The sequence below is a fragment of the Chiloscyllium plagiosum genome, chromosome 3 (assembly GCF_004010195.1).
Source record: "Chiloscyllium plagiosum isolate BGI_BamShark_2017 chromosome 3, ASM401019v2, whole genome shotgun sequence".
NCBI classification, from domain to species: Eukaryota; Metazoa; Chordata; class Chondrichthyes; order Orectolobiformes; family Hemiscylliidae; genus Chiloscyllium; species Chiloscyllium plagiosum.
Window position 1 is genome coordinate 39,241,713 of NC_057712.1, and position 20,696 is coordinate 39,262,408.

At 42.4% G+C, this 20,696-nt stretch overlaps 1 protein-coding gene across 3 annotated transcripts in view; it reads right to left on the bottom strand.

Annotated features, from left to right (window-relative positions):
• The window catches only part of elp3 (elongator acetyltransferase complex subunit 3), an 80,742-nt gene extending 66,950 nt beyond the window's left edge, over positions 1–13,792 (bottom strand). For all 3 annotated transcript variants that reach the window (XM_043680465.1, XM_043680446.1, XM_043680455.1), the window contains exons 1-4: positions 13,687–13,792; positions 11,072–11,171; positions 7,668–7,806; positions 5,828–5,898 (exon numbers count right to left, since the gene is read on the bottom strand). In XM_043680465.1, the coding sequence (XP_043536400.1) occupies positions 5,828–5,898; positions 7,668–7,806; positions 11,072–11,171; positions 13,687–13,708 (332 nt within the window). In that variant the 5' untranslated portion in view covers positions 13,709–13,792. The remainder of the gene's footprint in view (positions 1–5,827; positions 5,899–7,667; positions 7,807–11,071; positions 11,172–13,686) is intronic.
• Positions 13,793–20,696: the final 6,904 nt, after the last annotated feature.

Genomic DNA, 20,696 nt, shown 5'->3' on the forward strand with positions numbered 1-20,696 from the left:
CACTCCCTAGGACCTTATCATTAAGTGTATAAGTCCTGCTAAGATTTGCTTTCCTAAAATGCAGCACCTCGCATTTATCTGAATTAAACTCCATCTGCCACTTCTCAGCCCATTGGCCCATCTGGTCAAGATCCTGTTGTAATCTGAGGTAACCCTCCTCACTGTCCACTACACCTCCAATATTGGTGTCACCTGCAAACTTACTAACTGTACTTCTTGGCTCGCATCAAAATCATTTATGTAAATGACAAAAAGTAAAGGATCCAGCACTGATCCTTGTGGCACTCTACTGGTCACAGGCCTCCAGTCTGAAAAGCAACCTTCCACCACCACCCTCTGTCTTCTATCTTTGAGCCAGTTCTGTATCCAAATAGCTAGTTCTCCCTGTATTCCATGAGATCTAACCTTTCTAATCAGTCTCCCATGGGGAACCTTGTCAAAAGCCCTGCTGAAGTCCACATAGATCACGTCTACTGCTCTGCCTTTATCAATCCTCTGTTACTTCTTCAAAATACTCAATCAAGTTTGTGAGACATGATTTGCCATGTTGACTATCCCTAATCAGTCCTTGCCTTTCCAAATACATATACATCCTGTCCCTCAGGAATCCCTCCGACAACTTGCCCACCACTGAGGTCAGGCTCACTGGTCTATATTTCCCTGGCTTGTTCTTACCACCTTTCTTAAATTAGATTAGATTAGATTACTTACAGTGTGGAAACAGGCCCTTCGGCCCAACAAGTCCACACCGACCCGCCGAAGCGCAACCCACCCATACCCTACATTTACCCCTTTAACCTAACACTATGGGCAATTTAGCATGGCCAATTCACCTGACCCGCACATCTTTGGACTGTGGGAGGAAACCGGAGCACTTTCTTAAATAGTGGCACCACTTTAGCCAACCTCCAGTCTCCCGGCACCTCACCAGTGATTATCGATGATACAAATATCTCAGTAAGGGGCCCCGCAATCACTTCCCTGGCTTCCCACAGAGTTCTAGAGTACACCTGATCAGGTCCTGGGGATTTATCCACTTTTATGCGTTTCAAGACATCCAGCACTTCCTCCTCTGTAATATGGACATTTGTCAAGATGTCACCATCTATTTCCCTGCCATGTCTTTCCCACAGTAAATACTAATGCGAAATAGTCGTTTAGTATCTCCCCCATCTTTTGCGCCTTGACACAAAGGCCGCCTTGCTGACCTTTGAGGGGCCCTATTGTCTCCCTAGTTACCCTTTTGTCCTTAATGTATTTGTAAAAACTCTTTGGACTCTCCTTAACTCTATCTGCCAAAGCTATCTCATGTCCCCTTTTTGCCCTCCTGATTTCCCTCTTAAGTATACTCCTACTGCCTTTATACTCTAAGGATTCACTTGATCTATCTTGTCTACACTTAACATATGCTTCCATGCTTCCTTTTTCTCTTAATCATAACCTCAATTTTTCTAGTCAATGCTCCCCCACCGACACCTCAGTCACCTGCCCTGCCTTATTTCCCAAGAGTAGGTCAAATTTTGCATCTTCTTTAGTAGATACATCCACATACTGAATCAGAAAATTTTCTTGTACATACTTAACAAATTCCTCTCCATCTAAACCCTTAACACTATGGTAGTCCGTCTATGTTTCGAAAGTTAAAATCCCGTACCATAACCACCCTATTATTCTTATGATATCTGAGATCATCCTACAAATCTGTTTCTCAATTTCCTACTGACTATTATGGAGTTGATAATACAATCCCAATAAGGTGATCATCGCTTTCTTATTTCTTAGTTCAATCCAAATAACCTCCTTGGATGTATTTCTGGGAATATCCTCCCTTAGTACAGCTGTATTGCTACCCCTTATCAAAAACATCACTCTCGCTCCTCTCTTGCCTCCCTTTCTGACCTTCCTGCAGCATTTGTATCCTGGAACATTAAGCTGCCAATTCTGCCCATCCGTGGGCCACGATTCTGTAATTGCTATGATATCCCAGTCCCATGTTTGTAACAATGCCCTGAGTTCATCTTCCTTCCCTGTTAGGCCTCTTACGTTGAAATAAATGCAGTTTAATTTGTCAGTCCTACCTTATTCTCCTGCTTGCTCTGACTGTTTGACTCGCTTCTTTTCTCAACTGTACCAGTCTCAGATTGATCTCTTTCCTCATAATCTCCCTGGTTCCCATTCACCTTACTAGTTTAAATCCTCCTGAGCAGCTCTAGCAGATCTCCCTGCCAGTATATTAGATTAGATTACTTACAGTGTGGAAACAGGCCCGTCGGCCCAACAAGTCCACACCGACCCGCCGAAGCGCAACCCACCCAGACCCATTCCCCTACATTTATCCCTTCACCTAACACTACGGGCAATTTAGAATGGCCAATTCACCTAACCTGCACATTGTTGGAAACCGGAGCACCCGGAGGAAACCCACGCAGACACGGGGAGAATGTGCAAACTCCACAGTCAGTCGCCGGAGGCGGGAATTGAACCCGGGTCTCTGGCGCTGTGAGGCAGCAGTGCTAATCACTGTGCCACCGTGCCGCCCACTATTTTAGCCCTCTTCAAATTCAAGTGCAATCCGTCCTTCTCGTACAGGTCACTTCTACCCCAGAAGAGATTCCAATGATCCAAAAATGTGAATCCTTCTCCCACACACCAGCTCCTCAGCCAAGCACTCATTCTCTATCCTCCTATTCCTTCCCTCACTAGCTCAAAGCACTGGGAGTAATCCAGATATTACTACTCTCCTTTTTAAATTCCTGCCTAACTCTGTAATCTCCCTCAGAATCTCATCCTTTCCCCTTCGTATGCCGTTAGTTCCAAGGTGTACAATGACCTCCTGCTGGGCCCTCTCCCCCCGGAGAACATTCTGCAACCTCTCAGAGACATCCTTGATCCTGGCACCAGGGAGGCAACACACCATTCTGATTTTTCACTGCTGTCCACAGAAACATTTGTCTGTGCCTTGGACTCCAGAGCCCTCGAACACAATTGATCTTTTGGAATCCAACGTACCCCTCATTACATTAGATCCAGTCTCGATACCAGAAACTTGGCTATTTGTGCTACATTCCCCTGAGAATCCATTACCCCAACATTTTCCAAAACAGCATACTTGTTTGAAATGGGGTAGCCATAGAAGACTCATGTACTACCTGCCTACTCATCTTACCCTTCCTGGAGTTAACCCATCTACCTGACTGTATCTGCAGTTTTCTCCCTTCTTATAATTGCCATCCATCATACCCCCTTGCTTTTGTAAATTCCTCATTGCCTCTAACTGTCTCTCCAACTGATCCATCCAATATGATAAGATTTGCAACCAATGGCATTTATTGCAGATACAATCCTCAGTCACCTGTAAACTCTTCCTAAACTCCCACATCCGACAAGAAGAGCATATCACTCTACGAAAGGCCACTTTTGCTTCTTTCAATCTTAGACTCAGAAAATAGCACTATCTTATTCCTCTCCAAAACATTGCTCCAGACTAACTTAATACTTATGGCATATATTTTCAAGTTTAATCAAGAGACATATCTTAATAAAACATATAATCAAGAAAGAACCCACTCTATTCACTATTGCAGATTTATAGTAAGGCCACACTTAAAACTATTCCCTTATCTGTTTCTGTGCTGGGACCTCTCCCAAACAGGTTCCTCCAAGATCAGTTGTGAATTTCACTGTTTGTTACTTTTCCCAGATGCACTCCAATGTTCAGCGATACATGAATTCAAAAATCTTGTCGTCCTTTACCTTGGTGTCTTTGATGATGTTAAGGAATTCCTGGGTGGAGTGGATGGAGTGGCTCGAGTGTTCTGTTATGTGTTTTAGTTAATGCTGCAGTTCCTTTGCTAGTCTGTATGTCAGTGTGCCGGGAAGTGAGACTATGGGTTTGGGCGGGGGGACCTAGTTTATATACCTTTGGTAATACATAGAAATGGGATATGTTGGATTCTTCAGGTTTCATTCTTTGGAGGTCTATCTTGTTAATTTTACCTGGCTTGTGAAGTTTCCTCAAGAAACACAAGGCTCAAGGCCAGACAAACCAAAGATACAAACACCTGACAGCACCAACTCCACCAGCAAGGACAACAGCCTCAAACTAGTAGACCTGTGCCTCACAAACCACTTCACCTTCAACAACAAGATCTACAAATAAATCAACGGGATGCCTATGGGATCACCAATATCAGGACTCTCAGCAGAGGCAGTTATTCAGAAGTTAGAATGAACAGCCCTTCCCACAATCCAGTGCAAACTTTGGGTCCACTATGTGGATGACACCATTGTCATCATGAAATGCAACAAATTAGAAGAAACCCACAAACATATAAACAACATTCTTACTGATATAAAGTTCATCAAGAGGAAGAGAACAATAACAGATAACCCCTTCCTGAATTCACAGTAGAACGACAAGACAATGGAGAGGTGCAGACCAGCGTCTACAGGAAAGTCACACAAACTGACCAGAATCTCAATGACAGGAGCAATCATCCCAACAACCACAAACGGAGCTGCATCAGGACATTATTTAAATGAGTCATAACACACTGCAGAACCCAGGAACTAAGAGAAGCCAAGGAAAACCACGCATACAAAGCATTAGGAACAATGGGTATCCGATAAGTGCAGTCCACTGATTCCGACACAACAGACCTAAACAAGAAGACACAACACGCCCAGAGACTCTAGCCACCCTGCCACACATTAAAGACACCTCGGAGATGACGACCAGACTATTTTGGCCCCTAGGCATCATGGTAGCCCACAAACCTACCACCACACTGAAGCAGCTCCTGATGAATTTAAAGGACCAAGTACCAACAACTAGAAGAACAAGCGTCATATACAAAATACTCTACAAGGACTGCAACAAACATTATACTGGACAGCCAGGCAGGAAACTAGCCACCAGGATACATGAGCACTAACTAGCCACCAAAAGACATGACCAAGTATTGCTAGTATCCATACACACAGACAAAGAGGGACACCAGTTTAACTGGGACAATTAATCCATCCTGGGGCAGGCTGAACAAAGACATGCCCGGGAAGTCCTAGAGGCCAGAGCTCAATTAACAAACATTGATTTGGATCCCATTTACCAACCTCTCAGAAAAAGAACCGGAAGTGATGTCACCCACCACAACAGACCCAAGACACATAAATAGTAATTGGGACAGAACCCAGTGCTTCATCGGAGGTTTATTGATGAAGTTACCTAGCATAGTGACGAAAAGTCTGAGAACAAATCGACCAGCTCAGCGAGCAAGCTTACAACTGATCCACAATCTGAGCTACAAGTCTTCTCCAAAAATCACAAACTTCATTGAAACTCTGCAACACCAATACCTTCAACAAGGCTGGTGTTGCTGGTTTTCTCTTAATAAAGTACTCCACTGGCCAAACAGAGTGAAAGGAAAACAATAAAACCTGCTCAGGCCCTGCAGAACCTTTGTCCATCAGTTGATGCAGATCATCATTGATGGTATATTTTTGCTTCCTGGACCACTGGAATTACCACTATTGTTAAGGTAATGCTAAAGCCACAGCAACTTTGTACAAGACTAGAGAGTGCCCTGTTTTCATTACTCCACTATGGGGAATCTGGATGCAAAGACGAATGTGCTTTGAATAGTGAAAGAACAGGAGCATTTAGGAACAAACTTCCCCCAGTCATCCACTGTGCTTTCAAACACTGAATTGATAAACCGTGTTGCTTCTAGTAACTGAATTAAGAGCTGAACAGCAAATAAACTAAAGTTACTTAAAAAAAAATCAGAGCAAATGTGAGGGAGCTTCAAATTCAGAGGACAAAACTTACACACAAATGTTTCCTGTGAAGGTGATGTGAGGGCATCGGTGTGGTTTACACATCACTGCAACCACTGCAATCTGTGGACAGAGGAAAGAGAGAGTCTAAGAGAGACAAATAGCTGCATCATGATGTAAATTAGCAAAGCAGCTCTGAGTTCAAGACAGAAGCTAGTAACCGAGGGCATAATGCCCAAAATATATGCACCATATCTCTCGGTTCAATCCCTAGAAGAACGATTTGCATTCTTTACAATCACCAAAGAAATTGAAAGCCCAAAACAAAATGTGGCAAGTTTCAAATAAAAACAAAAAGTGCTGAAAGCATTCAGCAGATTAAGTAGCTGTGAAAGAAGAAACAGAGTTCATATAACATCAGATTGAAAGGCTGTTGTCATATGAGGAACAGTCCCTTCAGCAGTAAGGATTCAGCCAACATCTGTCTCTGATGATCAGTCAATTCCTGTTTACAGTCTTCTCTCTGAAGGCCCTTCATCACGCAGATCGTTCAACTGGTATCACCAAATATATTGGCATTTTGCAATAAGCACCCAGCTCTCAAATCCAAATTTGGATATGTGAACCAGCAAATAGGGCAAACCGTTAGAATGGAATGCAATTTGATTTGATTCATGGGCTCAGCTGGCAAATGCTGAGATAATAAGGAACAGATGTGTTTGTAGGGTTTTTAAAAAAATTAATTAATTCATGGTATGTTGGTGTTCCTGGGTGGGCCAGCATTTACTGTCCATACCTTGTCGCCATTAAGAAGGTGGTGGTGAGCTGCCTTCTTGAACTGCTGCTGTCATTTAGTGTGGAGGGGAGATTCTGAACCAATCTAGGATTCTGAACCAATAACACTGCAGCATGGTGATATATTTCTAAGTCAGGATGAGGAGTGGCTTAGAAGGGAATTTGTAGGTGGTGATGATCCAATAAATCTGCCATCATTGTCCTTCGAGACAGCAGTAGTTGTGGGTTTCAAAAATGCTATCTAAGGAACCTTGGTGAATTTCTGCATTGCATCGTATAGATAGTACACACTGCTGTCTCTGAGCTTTGATGGTGGAGATAGTGAATGTTTGTGGAAGTGATGCCAATCAAATTGACTGCTTTGTCTTGAATGGTATTAAGTTTCTTGAGTGTGCTGGAACTGCACTTATCCAGCTGACATGTGCTTTGTTGTTGGGGATAGACTCTGGGGAGTCAGGAGGGGAATTACTCACTGCAGTATTCTAGCCTCTGACCTGCAGTTATAGCCACAGTATGTATATGGCGAGTTCAGTTCAGATTCTGCTTAATGGTAACCTCTCGGATGTTGACAGTTGAGGCTTCAGTGATAGCAATGCCATTGAATGTCAGTAAGCAATGGTTCGATTCTCCCTTTTTGAAGAAGGCCATTGCCAAAGCCCTTTTGTGGGACAAATGTTGTTTGCCATTTGTCAGTCCAAATCTGAACAATGTCTAGGTGTTGCTGCATTTGAACATGTATGAGGAGTCATGAAAGGTACTGAACATTTTGTATGCATGAATAAACATCCCCACTTCTGACCTTATGCTGAAGAAAAGATCATTAATGAAGCAACTAAAGATGGATGGGTCTAGGACACTAGCCTGAAAAACTTAGACAGAAGTGTGCTAGAGCTGAGCTGACAGACTGCCAATATAATAAAGAAAGACAATTAGGACAAACTCAGAATAAGATTTAGTTTCATAAAATGAGATCACTCAACAGTTCAAGAGTGAACTCACAACATGATTCTTTCTATTTGTCAGGCTGTCTCTGCATATTTGTCAGCACATATGCCAACATTTTATTTCAATCCAATATAGATTGTTTTATTGCTTACCCCACTGGCTGTCCGGATGGGTTTTGCTTTCAGTTTTGGTATTAGCACTTTTTTGTACTGAGGGGGCACAGCTGCAATGATGTCCACAAGACGAGGTTGTGAAGTCAGTCCATACTTGGATGAAGTTTTTGTTTTCACTCTTTTAAAAAAAAGAGAGCAAGGGTCAAACATTAAAAGATAGATAGCACATAAACAATAGGTAGGAATCTCAAACTAGCAGCACCCAATTTCATTGGATCCAGATCAATCGGTAGCTAGAGACAGGCATTCCAAAGCTGTCAGACTGGGACTCTAACTTGCTGTCCCTGCAGGATACCAATTCACAATCTGACATCACTGCTAGAAAGAGCCTGGGATTCAACTGCCCACTGTTCAATAATCTCTTCATCAGCATTGCTTTCTCTACTGTTACAATTTCTGATAGTATGATCCTGATTCTAAGATCCAAGCTCCCCTCTATGATCTAGGAAAAAAATGATGACACCAGATGCTGGAGATCAAAGTTGAGAGTGTGGTGCTGGAAAAGCACAACAGCTCAGGCAGCATCTGAGGAGCAGGAGAATCAACATTTTGGGCATAATTTTGGATTCCTGACGAAGGGCTTATGCCTAAAACATCAATTATCCTGCTCCTTGGGTGCTGCCTGACCTACTGTGCTTTTCCAGCACCACACTCTCGACTCCCCTCTATGAACTCTTGAGCATATCCAATTTTAATTGCTGCACGACTGCTAGTCATGTCTTCAGTTGCCTGGGTATTAAAGTCTGGAATCCCTTCCTCAGACTCCTTCCTTTAAAACGTTCCTTAAAACCCAACCCTGAGCAAGCTTTTGGTCACCTCTACCAATATTTCCTTCTGCGTCTCAGTGTTACTTCATCCGTTTACATTCCTGTGAAGTGCCCTGGGATGTTTCACTGCATTAAAGGCGCTATGAAAATACAAGTTTTCATTTAAATTCATTCATGGGATGTGGGCATCACTGACTAGATCAGCATTTATTGCTCATCCTTATTTGCTCAGAGGGCAGTTCAAAGTCAACCACATTGACGTGGGTCTGGAGTCACATGTAGGCCAGAACAGGTAAGGATGGTACTTTCTTTCCCTACAGGACATTAGCGAACATTACGGTTTTTCTTGACAATTGATAATGGTTTCATGATCATTGTTAGACTCCTAATTTCAGGTTAGGAATGTGATGCGCTTTATTGCGGTATACAGAGTACGACCAGGGGTAGATTATTTAAGTTTTGCAGCAAGAACACAGTTTTAATTAAGAAAATAAGTTGAAAAATTAAGCAGCACAGATTGGTACAACACTGATCAGCCATGATCTCACTGAATGGTGAATCTGGCTCAAGGGGCTGAATGGCCTACTCTTGTTCCTATGCACCAATAGCCAGGACTGCACAAGAATATCTCAGACGATCTTCCTAACTTCAAGGTTCATGACCCAATACCTCCCTCATAACTTCACACTAAGGGATGGTGTCACTCCTGGGTATCAAGAATTCAGAATTTTTCTAATAATCAGTCTCTGCATGTACTGGATCTATTTGATATTCTTTTAAACCCATGTGTAGTATTTCAATCTGATCCATTCACTGACTATGTGCAGTAATGATATCTGTTCTCCACCACTCTGTGGTTTAACATTCCACTTTAGACATGGCTACTTGTACTGGACTGAACACCACAAGCAACGCATCAGTAAAAAAATATCATTTCTAACTGTGTCTTAACAGACTATATACCTATATTTTAGTGTCTGACAGTAGGAAGAAAAGTTAGTATTAGATATCTGTCCTGGAATTTTGATGGCCTGTTTGCCTGTCGAGGGAAACCATTGAAATTAGCACAGGTGAAGGTCATAGGGGCATCTCCAGTTAGCTACAGACTGGTTCCCCAATGTAGACATGATCCTCAATGAAAATAAATAATTTGCTTCAAAAATCTATTTCCTGACTTTATAAATCTGTCTGAATCAGATCAGGTCAGGTCCCAGGAAAGCAGACCACCTGCATTTTTTGGATGATGCTTGCTGTTAGTTGAAAATGTGCAATTTGACATGGATATGTTAACCCTAGCTTTGCACTTATGAACAAAACACTGCAGGGATGAAGCCTTGCCTTAGTTCATTCAACAACAAATGTTTATATAGAGAAATGTCCCTAGGAGGGAAATCAGAGAAACGAGAAAAAAAAATCAACATTTGAAGTGTATACATAGGGGAGGAATGTAATAGAATTAGTGCACAGAAAATGAGCATCCTACCACTCTGGCAGTAAACCACATTACAGTTCCTTTTTGTTTTCCTGACAATATTGATGATTTTGACAATACTCATGGCACAGTTTACATCTGATAATCCAAAGCTATTTCACCGTTTAAAAAATAACCAACAGATTTTAATTATCTAATCATTTCAATTGAACAACAAAGCGCTCAGCATAGACAAAATTAAGCAGTAAAGAGTTTCAACTGCAATGCTGAATTACAATAAAGAAATTGGATGTGGTAGACAGGGAGAATTCTTTCCTCTGACTGGCTGAGTCCAGAACATAAAATCATAAGTTACAAGCAGAAACAGGCACCTTTGCCTGTCGAGCCTGCTCCATCATCCAAACAGATCATGACTGATGTGGCGGTAAACTCAACTCCACATTTCCACCTCCAATCACCTTTATCCTTCTTGCTTACTAAGAATATATCTACCTCTCACTTATAAATAATCCAAATACTCTGCTTCCACTACCTTAAGAAGAAGGGTGCTTCAAACACACAAACCTCAGAAAAAAAGTCTTATCTTTATCTTAAATGGTTAAGCCTTTGTAAAAAACCAGTGACTCAACATGCACTCTGCCAAGACCCCTCAGGATCTTATATGTTTGTCTTTTACCTTTCTAAACTCCAAAACATACAGGTCTAGTCTGTCCAACCTTTCCTCATTAGGCAACTAACCCCATTCTTCTATTAGTTTAATAAACTTTTGCTGAACGGCTTCCAATGTATTTATATCCTTACTTAAATAAGAAGAACAACATAGTATTCAGTACTCAAGATGAGGCTCCATCAATAACTGAAACATAATGTTCACAATATTGTATTCTATTCCCCATATGATAAATGATAACATTCTATTGGCTTGCCTAATTAATTGCCCTACCCACACACTAGCCTTTTGCAATTCATGCACAAGGACGTTTGGATCCCTCTGCTATTTCTCACCATATGCTTCTTTTGTATTGTTCTTGCCAAGATGGACAATTTACATTTTCTCACATTATAGCCCATCTGCCAGATCTTTACCCATTTACAAAACCTATCTATACCCCTTTGTAGCTTCGATATATCATCTTTACAACTTACTTTCCTACTTTCATAAGCATTTTAGCACAAATACCTACTTGTTAAGGTTAACATCCTTCCCCTGTTCATGAGCTTCAATCAGCTGCTTGAGGACATCGGCAATTGTCATCATCATCCGCTCAGCATGGCTGAACTCCACTGTAAAAGGTCAAATGTTAAGACATTTCACACAGCTGTAATCAGACTGAAATGTACCAGGCGCTAAAGGATGACATCGCAGGACAGGTAACCAGAAGCCAAGTCAAAAAAGGGTCTAATGGAAGAAAGATACGTAGGCAGGTTAAGACCTTTCAAAGAGGGACTTCCAGAGCTTAGGTATCAAGATAGCTGAAGATTAGGTCGCCAATGAGTGATTAAAAGAATTGCCAAGGGGTTGCTTAAGTGTTTGTGTAGTTGGGGAAGATTATAGGGTGGAGAAAGTTACAGAAACAGAGAGGGGAAAGATTATGCTTGAGGATTTTAAACTGGAGAGGTTGGGGACATTGTCTCCCAGCCTACTAATCATAAGGGTTATTCGTGAGCAGCACGTGACCGAGTTCAGGACAAGAACCGGATAACTAAACTTTATCCAAAGTTGAAGATGGGAGGCTAGTCAGACAAACACGAGAGTAGTCAGGTCTAGTGAAAATAATAGCATGCATCAGAGTTCAGTAGCAGGTGTAGTAGTAGGGTGGCACAGTGGCTCAGTGGTTAGCACTGCTGCCTCACAGCACCAGGGTCCCAGGTTTAATTCCAGCCTCGGGCAACTGTCTGTGTGGAGTTTGCACATTCTCCCCATGTCTGCGTGGGTTTCCTCCGGTTTCCTCCCACAGGTCCAAAGATGGGCAGGTCAGGTGAATTGTCCATGCTAAATTCCCCACAGTGTTAGGTGCATTAGCCAGAGGGAAATGGGACTGGTTGGGTTACTCTTCGGAGGGTCGGTGTGGATTTGTTGGGCCGAAGGGCCTGTTTCCACACTCTAGGGAATCTAATCTAATAACTTCAGAGGACAGAATGAACTGAGCTGGGTGTAGAGTTTGATGATATTATGAAATTGGAAATAGGCAGACTTTGCCACAGGGAAGATATTGGAAACAGCCTGGTTTTAAAGGATGGGAAGGAAGGTTGCAAATGGATTCATCAACCTGAGAAACACTGGATAAGGGCATGAAACTGATTATAAAGAGTATGGGGATTTGAGTAGATTGAAATCATGGCTTGACCAGCATGCAGATGAGGAAGAGTCTAACATCAAAAGTTCGGACAGTCTAAAGGTTAAGTGCAGTTGTAGGAAAAGAGATATCGCTCATAATGCTGTGGCTACCACTGCACAGCGGAACCAAGTAGAGGCAGTCCCTCTGAGCCAGACTAAAGAAGGAAGGCATTAGCGACATGTTTGGAGACAAACTAAGTATAAGGAGTAATGATACACCATAACCATAATTAGAGGAAAAAATGCACTTATATTGCATCTTTCAAGACCTCTCAAGACATTACAAAATTATTCAGCATCAATGAAATACTTTTATAATGCAAAATCCCATAAACAACTGTGAGGTAAATGACCAGATCATCTGTTTAATGGATTGGTTGAGGTATAAATGTTGGTCAGGACATCGAGGAAAACTTTGATAAAGTATCAAAGGAGCTTGTACAGATGCCTTTTCTCCGGTCTCCCTCCTATCGGAAGGATGTTGTGAAACTTGAAAGGGTTCAGAAAATTACAAGGATGTTGCCAGGGCTGGAGGGTTTGAGCTCTTGGGAGAGACTGAATAGACTGGAGCCATTTCCCTGGAGCTTTGAAGGCTGAAGAAGGACCTTATAGAGGTTTATAAAATCATGAGGGGCATGGATAGTGTAAATTGACAACATTGTTTCCCCTGGGGTGGGGGAGTCCAGAACTAGACAGCATGGGCTTAGCATGAGAGGAGAAAATTTTAAAAGGAACCCAAGGGCAACCTTTTAACAGAGGCTGGTGCGTGTGTGGAATAAGTGATGGAGACTGTTACAATTATACAGCATTTAAAAGGCATCTTGATGTGTATATGAATAGGAAGGGCTTAGAGGGATACGGGCCAAGTGCTGGAGAATGGAACTAGATTAATTTAGGATATCTGGTCAGCGTGGATGAGTTGGACTGAAAGGTCTGCTTCTATGCTGTAAATCTCTATGACAGTGTTGTGGCAGCAGGTTTAATCATAGCTTTCAAAAGAAAGCAACAGCTGTTCTCCCTTACTTTTGGAAATACCTTCTCTATATCTACTCTATCAAACTGGATCATAATTTATGGATCTATAACAGGTTACCCCTCGCCTTCTCTTCCCTAAAAAACTCAATCCTGTTCAGTCTTTCCTCCAGGTTCTCAGTTCTGTAATTATTGTCGTGAGTCCTTTTTATTACCCTTTTTTAAGATACGGTGCAAAAATCACCGTATCTTTTCTATAACATGGGCACTGCAAGTTGACATGACAAAATTCTTATTTCAGCTGCTCAGTCCAATTGAAGATAACTACCAGAAAGAAAACTAAAGGTGCTTTTGGACATCTTTGCTTGTTCATTAATAATATGGAGATTGAGGAGGCTCTCTGACTGAGAGGCGGTGTGTGCCTTATACAACCTCCAGAAATAAAATGACAATCTGGAAAATGAAAACATTTCAAAATAACAAACCAACCTTTCTTACGCGGCTTCCCCATGCTTCAATATTTAAGCAGCTGCCGGAAGTCAGGAGCTCACTGCACGGCACTGACGTGAAATCAACGACAGAGTGTCGCAAAACGGACGCAGTCCGGAGCGAAACAACTGTGGGTCACGTGACCGGACGGACGCGATCAGGTCAGGGCTATGGCAACGGGGGCGTGGTATGCTGTGAGGGAGCGGGGCGTGCTATGAGGGGGCGGGGCGTGGTATGATGTGAGGGGGCGGGGCGTGGTATGATGTGAGGGGGCGGGGCGTGCTGTGAGGGGCAGAGCTTGATTTGAATTGTGGGAGACTGGACTACCTCCTATACCTGTGTCTTTCCTTGGAGAATATAGTTTTAATGAACCTGTTCGGAGATGTTTTTACACATTTCTGGAGCAGGTGGGACTTGAACTCTGGCCTCCCGGTGCAGGCGTAGGGACACAACCATTTCTCTGTTTTCTAAGTGCAGTCTCACTAGCACATTGTATAGTTTTAGCAATTTTTCTCTATTTTAGTATTCTATTTGCTTTGAAAAATGATCATCAGTCCATTTATCTTCCTATCTGCTGAATTTGGATGATTTATGCGAGTGACTTCCAAGTTCCAGTGCAGTCTTTCTCTATTTAAATAATATTCAGTCTTCTATTCTTCCTGCCAAAGAGCAACCCCTCACCGCATTATATTCCATCTGGCATCGTCACAACTTGCCTCCCCATTTATTTTTGTGCCATCTGCAAACTTATATTATATTTTAAACATTAGAATTTTGCCTGAATACTTACTGACCTGGCTTTAAGAAGGACACAAATGTTTCACAGTCCTCCTACTAGGTGGAGCAGAGATCTTGCTGATGGAATTTGCCGAGTGTATTTCTGTGTCACATTTGCATCGTCCAGGTCTCATTGCAATACAGGAGTGTGATTACAATAACTATGTATTTTCTGTGACTTTTGCTGGCTTGAAGAATTCTTTGTTAACATATTCAGAGAAAGTAGAGTTGGAGTAGTTGTGGATCTCCTCATCAATGATGGCCTTTTGAGAGAGGTGGCTGCCATGTTAGGGGAAGTGGTCAACATATTCGAGAGTATCTACTCCAGCAGAAACTACACGACAAATACACACCAGAAGCTGTGAAGCACCAAAGTTGTAAAAGGACCTGTAGGAATACAAGTCCTTATTTCTTCTCATTATGAAGCAAATGACTTTCCCGTCTAAGATCAAGGTGCTTTTTGAAAACAGCATATTATAGCACAATTAGGCAATTTGCCTCTTCAAGTCTGTTCAATCATTCAGTGAAATTACAGTGAACATTTGAGGTCCCCAACTCTGGTCTCTGCAGGATACTGCAAGTCACATCAAGAATATTAAGACCATAAGACATAGGAGCGGAAGTAAGGCCATTCGGCCCATCGTGTCCACTCCGCCATGGCTGATGGGCATTTCAACTCCACTTACCTGCATTCTCCCTGTAGCCCTTAATTCCTTATGACATCAAGAATTTATCAGTTTCTGCCTTGAAGACATTTAGTGTCCCAGCCTCCACTGCACTCTGTGGCAATGAATTCCACAGGCCCACCACTCTCTGGCTGAAGAAATGTCTCTGCATCTCTGTTCTGAATTTACCCCCTCTAATTCTAAGGCTGTGTCCACGGGTCCTAGTCTCTTCGCCTAACGGAAACAATTTCCTAGCGTCCACCCTCTCCAAGCCATGTATTATCTTGTAAGTTTCTATTAGATCTCCCCTTAATCTTCTAAACTCCAAGGAATACAATCCCAGGATCCTCAGCCGTTCCTCATATGTTAGACCACCCATTTCAGGGATCGTTTAGAAAGTAATCCATGCTTCTATTCTTTTTCCCAAAGTGCAAGACCTCGCATTTGCTCACATTGAATTCCATCAACCATTTCCTGGACCACTCCTCCAAACTGTCTGGATCCTTCTGCAGCCTCCCCACTTCCTCAGTACTACCTGCCTGTCCACCTAACTTTGTATCATCGGCAAACTTCGCTAGAATGCCCTCAGTCCCTTCATCCAGATCATTAATATATAATGTGAACAGCTGCGGCCCCAACACTGAACCCTGCGGGACACCACTTCTCACCGGCTGCCATTCCGAATAAGAACCTTTTATCCCAACTCTCTGCCTTCTGTCAGACAGCCAATCCTCAATCCACATCAGTAGCTCACCTCAAACACCATGGACCCTCACCTTGCTCAGCAGCCTCCCGTGTGGCACCTTATCAAAGGCAACTCTGGTCTCTGTGCCTATTGTATCTGTGCCTCTTGCATTTTAGCCAATTTCCTAAATAAGTCAATACTTTACCTACCATTAACTCCAAGTTTAGTTAGTAGTTTCATAAGATGGGCTTTATCAAACACCTTCTGGAAGTCTTTAACAAAAATATTCATAGATGCGGCATAGGAGCGGCACAGTGGTGGGGCAGCACGGTGGCTCAGTGGTTAGCACTGCTGCCTCACAGCACCAGGGATCCCAGGTTAAATTCCAGCTTCGGACAACTGTCTGTGTGGAGTTTGCACATTCTCCCCGTGTCTGCGTGGGTTTGCTCCAGTCTCCTCCCACAGTCCAAAGATGTGCAAGTTAGATGAATTGTTAAATTGCCCGTAGTGTTAGGTGCATTAGGCAGAGGGAAATGGGTCTGGGTGGGTTACTCTTTGGAGGGTCGGTGTGGGCTTGTTGAGCCGAAGGATCTGTTTCCACACTGTAGGGAATATAATCATGATCCACATACACCTTCATTCACCTCTCCAACAAATTCATTTAGGTTTCTCAGGCAATACCAATCTTGTACAAATCTGTGCTGTGTCTCCGATCTGCTGAAAATTTTAATATGTTTGACAACTTTGTCTTAACTGTAGATTTGCCAACACCAATTGTTGGAAAGCTGTTCTAGAAATCCCTGGATTTCCTTGCTCATCTTCCTTTAATAACAGAATAACACAATACTAAAATAGGAAGTTGTAATCCTTAATTCAGGGAAAAGCAGATGTGAATAGAGGACACAAAAGTTGCAGGATAGTTTTGATGAGGCTAGCTAATTGGTCTTAAATGATCTTATAATATTATTAAAATAATTTACGAAATACGATGTCAGTGGAAAGGCCTTGATGGTGAACACCTATCTTAAACTGCTGTACTTCTTGGGGTCAAGATACCATATTGCTGTTAACAGGGGAGTTTCTGGGGATTTTGACCAAGTGACAACGAAGGAAGAGAATATGGTTCCAAATTCAGATTGTGTGTGGAATTTACAAGAGGTAGCATTCCCATGTGTCTGCAGCCCTTATCCTTCCAGGTGGAGTTTGGCAGGTACTGTCAAAGGATTCTCTGATTTGCTGCAGTGCACATTGGTGCCATCATATGCTGTTAGTGGAGTAAGCAAGTGTGTGGAGGACTGCATACCAAGGGAGACAATCAGGACATACAGAACCTGCGAAAAACCAGGCTTGAGGCCTTCAGATCAGGAGACCCACTCAAATATAAGGAATCCAAGTATGACCTTTGCAGAGCCATTAAGACAGCCAAGGACCAATACCAATTCAAACTAGAGACCCAGACAGACACCCGGCGGATATGGCAAGGACTGAATGACATCACAGGTTCTAAAAAGAGACAGTGCAAGATAGCATATGATGACATATCCCTTCCAAATTGTCTCAACATCTTCTATGCTCGCTTTGAGCAGAATTTCAGTGGAGAGGTGACACTTATTCCAACAGGTTCTGACGAACCTATCCCAACAGTCACTGCGTCAGAGGTCAGATCAGGTTTCCTTCATGTGAATCCAAGGAAAGCAATGGGACCAGACGGAGTACCAGGCCGTGCACTCAGAGCATGTGCAGATCAATTGGCAGAGGTCTTCTCGGATATCGTCAACCTCTCTCTGCAGCAGGCCACTGTCCCTGCCTGTTTCAAGAGGGCCAACATCATCCTGTGCCTACGAAGGCTCATGCAGCATGTCTCAATGACTACCACCCAGCGGCCCTAACTTCGGTGGTCACGAAGTGCTTTGAAAGGCTACTCATGACATTAATCAACTCCAGCCTCCCCACTATTCTTGACCCACTCCAATTTGCCTATCGGACCAAAAGATCCACGTCAGATGCCGTATTGCTTGCCCTTCACTCCTCCCTGGAACATCTTGACACCAAGAACAGCTATGTAAGAATCCTACTCATTGACTACAGTTCAGCCTTCGAACCTATTATCCCCTCGAAACTGATTGATTACTAAATGTAGTGATCTCTGACTAAGCTCCACTCTCTGCAACTGGATCCTCAGTTTCCTGATCCACTGGCCACATACAGTGAAGATTGGGGACAATATTTCATCCTCACGAACACTCAACACGGAGGCACCAAGGGGTATGTACTCAGCCCCCTATTGTACTCATGGTATACCCATCACTACGTCACCAAATACCAGACTAATGCCAGTTACAAGTTCACTGAAGACACCACCATAGTCGGTTGAATCTCAGATGGCAATGAAACAGACTACAGACAGGAGGTGGAAGACTTAGAAAAATGGTGCACTGAGAACAACTTAGCTCTCAATGTCAGCAAAACCAAGGACCTCATTATTAGCTTTCTGTGGGATGTTACTCATGTCCCCCTACACATTAACAGCACAGAGATGGAACGAGTGGAGAGTGTTAAACTCCTGGGAGTGATCATCCACAACAAGCTTTCTTGGACTCTCCATATGGTTACAAATGCCGAACAACATCTCTTCTTCCTCAGACAGTTGAGGAAATTTGCCAACTTTTATAGGTGCGCCATCAAGAGCATTCTGTCTGGATGTATCGCTACCTGGTATGGCAACTGTACCATTCAAGATCGGAGACGGTTACAGGAAGTGGTGAACTCCGCCCGGATAAACACAGATGCCAACCCCCCATCTATAGAATCCATCTAACAAGCCCACTGTCAAGGAAAAGCCACCAGCATTTTCAAAGATCCATCTCACCCTGGCAATGTTTTTTTACAACCTCTACCATCGGGGAGAAGGTACAGAAGCCTGAACACACACACACACACACACACACACCAGCTGGTTTCGTAACAGTTTCTACCCTACTGTTGTTAGAATACTGAATGGACCCACAAACTCTTAACATTCGCCTGTACCTGTGTTTTTGTTTTTGCCGCTATTACCTATTATTTACTATCTATGCTACTTAACTCTGATCTGACTGTATTGTTCGCAAGACAAAGCTTTTCACTGTGCCTCGGTACACGTGACAATAAATTCAATTCAATTCAAATGAATTCAATTCAATAAATGGTTGATGAGGTTGTGTTTGGAGTGTCAATTGAAATAGCTACCATTTCCTGGATTGTATCAAGTATCCTGAGTATTGTTGGAACCGCAGTCATCCAGGCAAGTAAAGAATATTCAATCACACTCCAAAATTGTGCCCTAGGTGGAAAGGGTTGGAGAAAACAGGAGGTTAAATTATGCAGTTTACTCAATAGGAAGAACTTAACCTTTTAAAACTTATGCAAACTCATTTTTTTTACAAACATGTAAACAGAAGAACCAAACATTATCCAACATTTCTTTTTGGAACCAATCCTGTGGGTCATTGTGATAGTTTATCTTTGCTTTGACACAATTTAGGTTTGGTGGGGTTAATGGGATAATAATCCAGAGAATAGTAGTTCAAATCCTACTATAGCACTTTAAGTATTTTAGTTTAGTTTAATCATATGGAAATAAAGAAGTAGTTTGGCTAAAAGTGTCCATGAAGTTGAACTGTTACTAAAATCCAATTGGTTCAATGTCTTTAAGGGAAGGAAAACTGCTATTCTTACTTGGCTAGTTTATATGGGGCTCCAGTCTCATATCTGTGCAATGATTCTTAACTGCCCTTTTAAATGATTCAGAGTTTTGTCAAAGCAGTTTAATTAGGAATGAGCAATAAATGTTGTTCTTACCCCAAGTCTGCATGTTCCAATTCACTAATTTTCTTCCTGGTAATCAACTTCCTAACCATTCATGAGGTATCTGAGCAAATCACATGAACTATCAAGCTTGGATGACAGTCCATTGACCTACTGGATATAATTGAGGTGCAGAAGGACGGACATTGTCAGCATGGAATTGTAGCTGCTTCAGGGTCCAATTTAAAATGGAAACAAATAGTGGCATCAGAAATTTTTCTTTGAGACTGCAAAAATTGCAAATTTTGGTTCCATTATTTCAGAAAAGTCAGAGAAAAACCAGGAAATTTGAAACCTATAAATTTAACAGCTCTTGTGGGGAATCATCTAGACCACGCTGGAGCTCAATTGGGCAGGAAACAAAAACTCAGTCTCCTGATTGCAGGTTGAAGTTTTGCTAAGAAGTTCTCATAACCTTTCAGGCAGGTCATCATGATGGTCAGGAACCTTTTTTTGCATTCATTACATGTCATGAACACTCAATGACAGCACACCTTGTGGAAATTAGTGAATTACTGAAATGTAATTATATATATGAGGCATGTACCTGGTGGTGTGCACTTCTTCTCTGAAGTTCCAGTGAGTACAAACCTTTTCACTAACTTGGCTCCTTCATAACCAAACTGTTTCTTTGAACAAATGCTTACAGTATAATGGATGAAGTTTGTCTATGTCACCCAGCTCATATGAACTCTTAGTTGTATGCAGTCTTGCTTGTTGTTCTTAAATGCAATGTCAGACATGAACCCTCACCAGGTCAACTAGCTCATGAGAAGTCAATACCATATGTGGTCTTGCTTGTAGTTCTTGAACTCTCACAATGTAACACATAGTGCATCATTGGGTCAACAAGCCTGCCAAGTGAGACAGGTGCATAGGCTGATGTCAGCCATCGTGATGTGGGGAGGTAAGCAGGGCTCAACTCAAAACAGGCACCACCAAAACAAAAGGTTCAGATACAAAGATGGGTTAGATAGAAAGAAACTAAATTTAAAGGGTGTGATTGTTGGGAGTAGTGGAAGAATTTTGCGGAATTG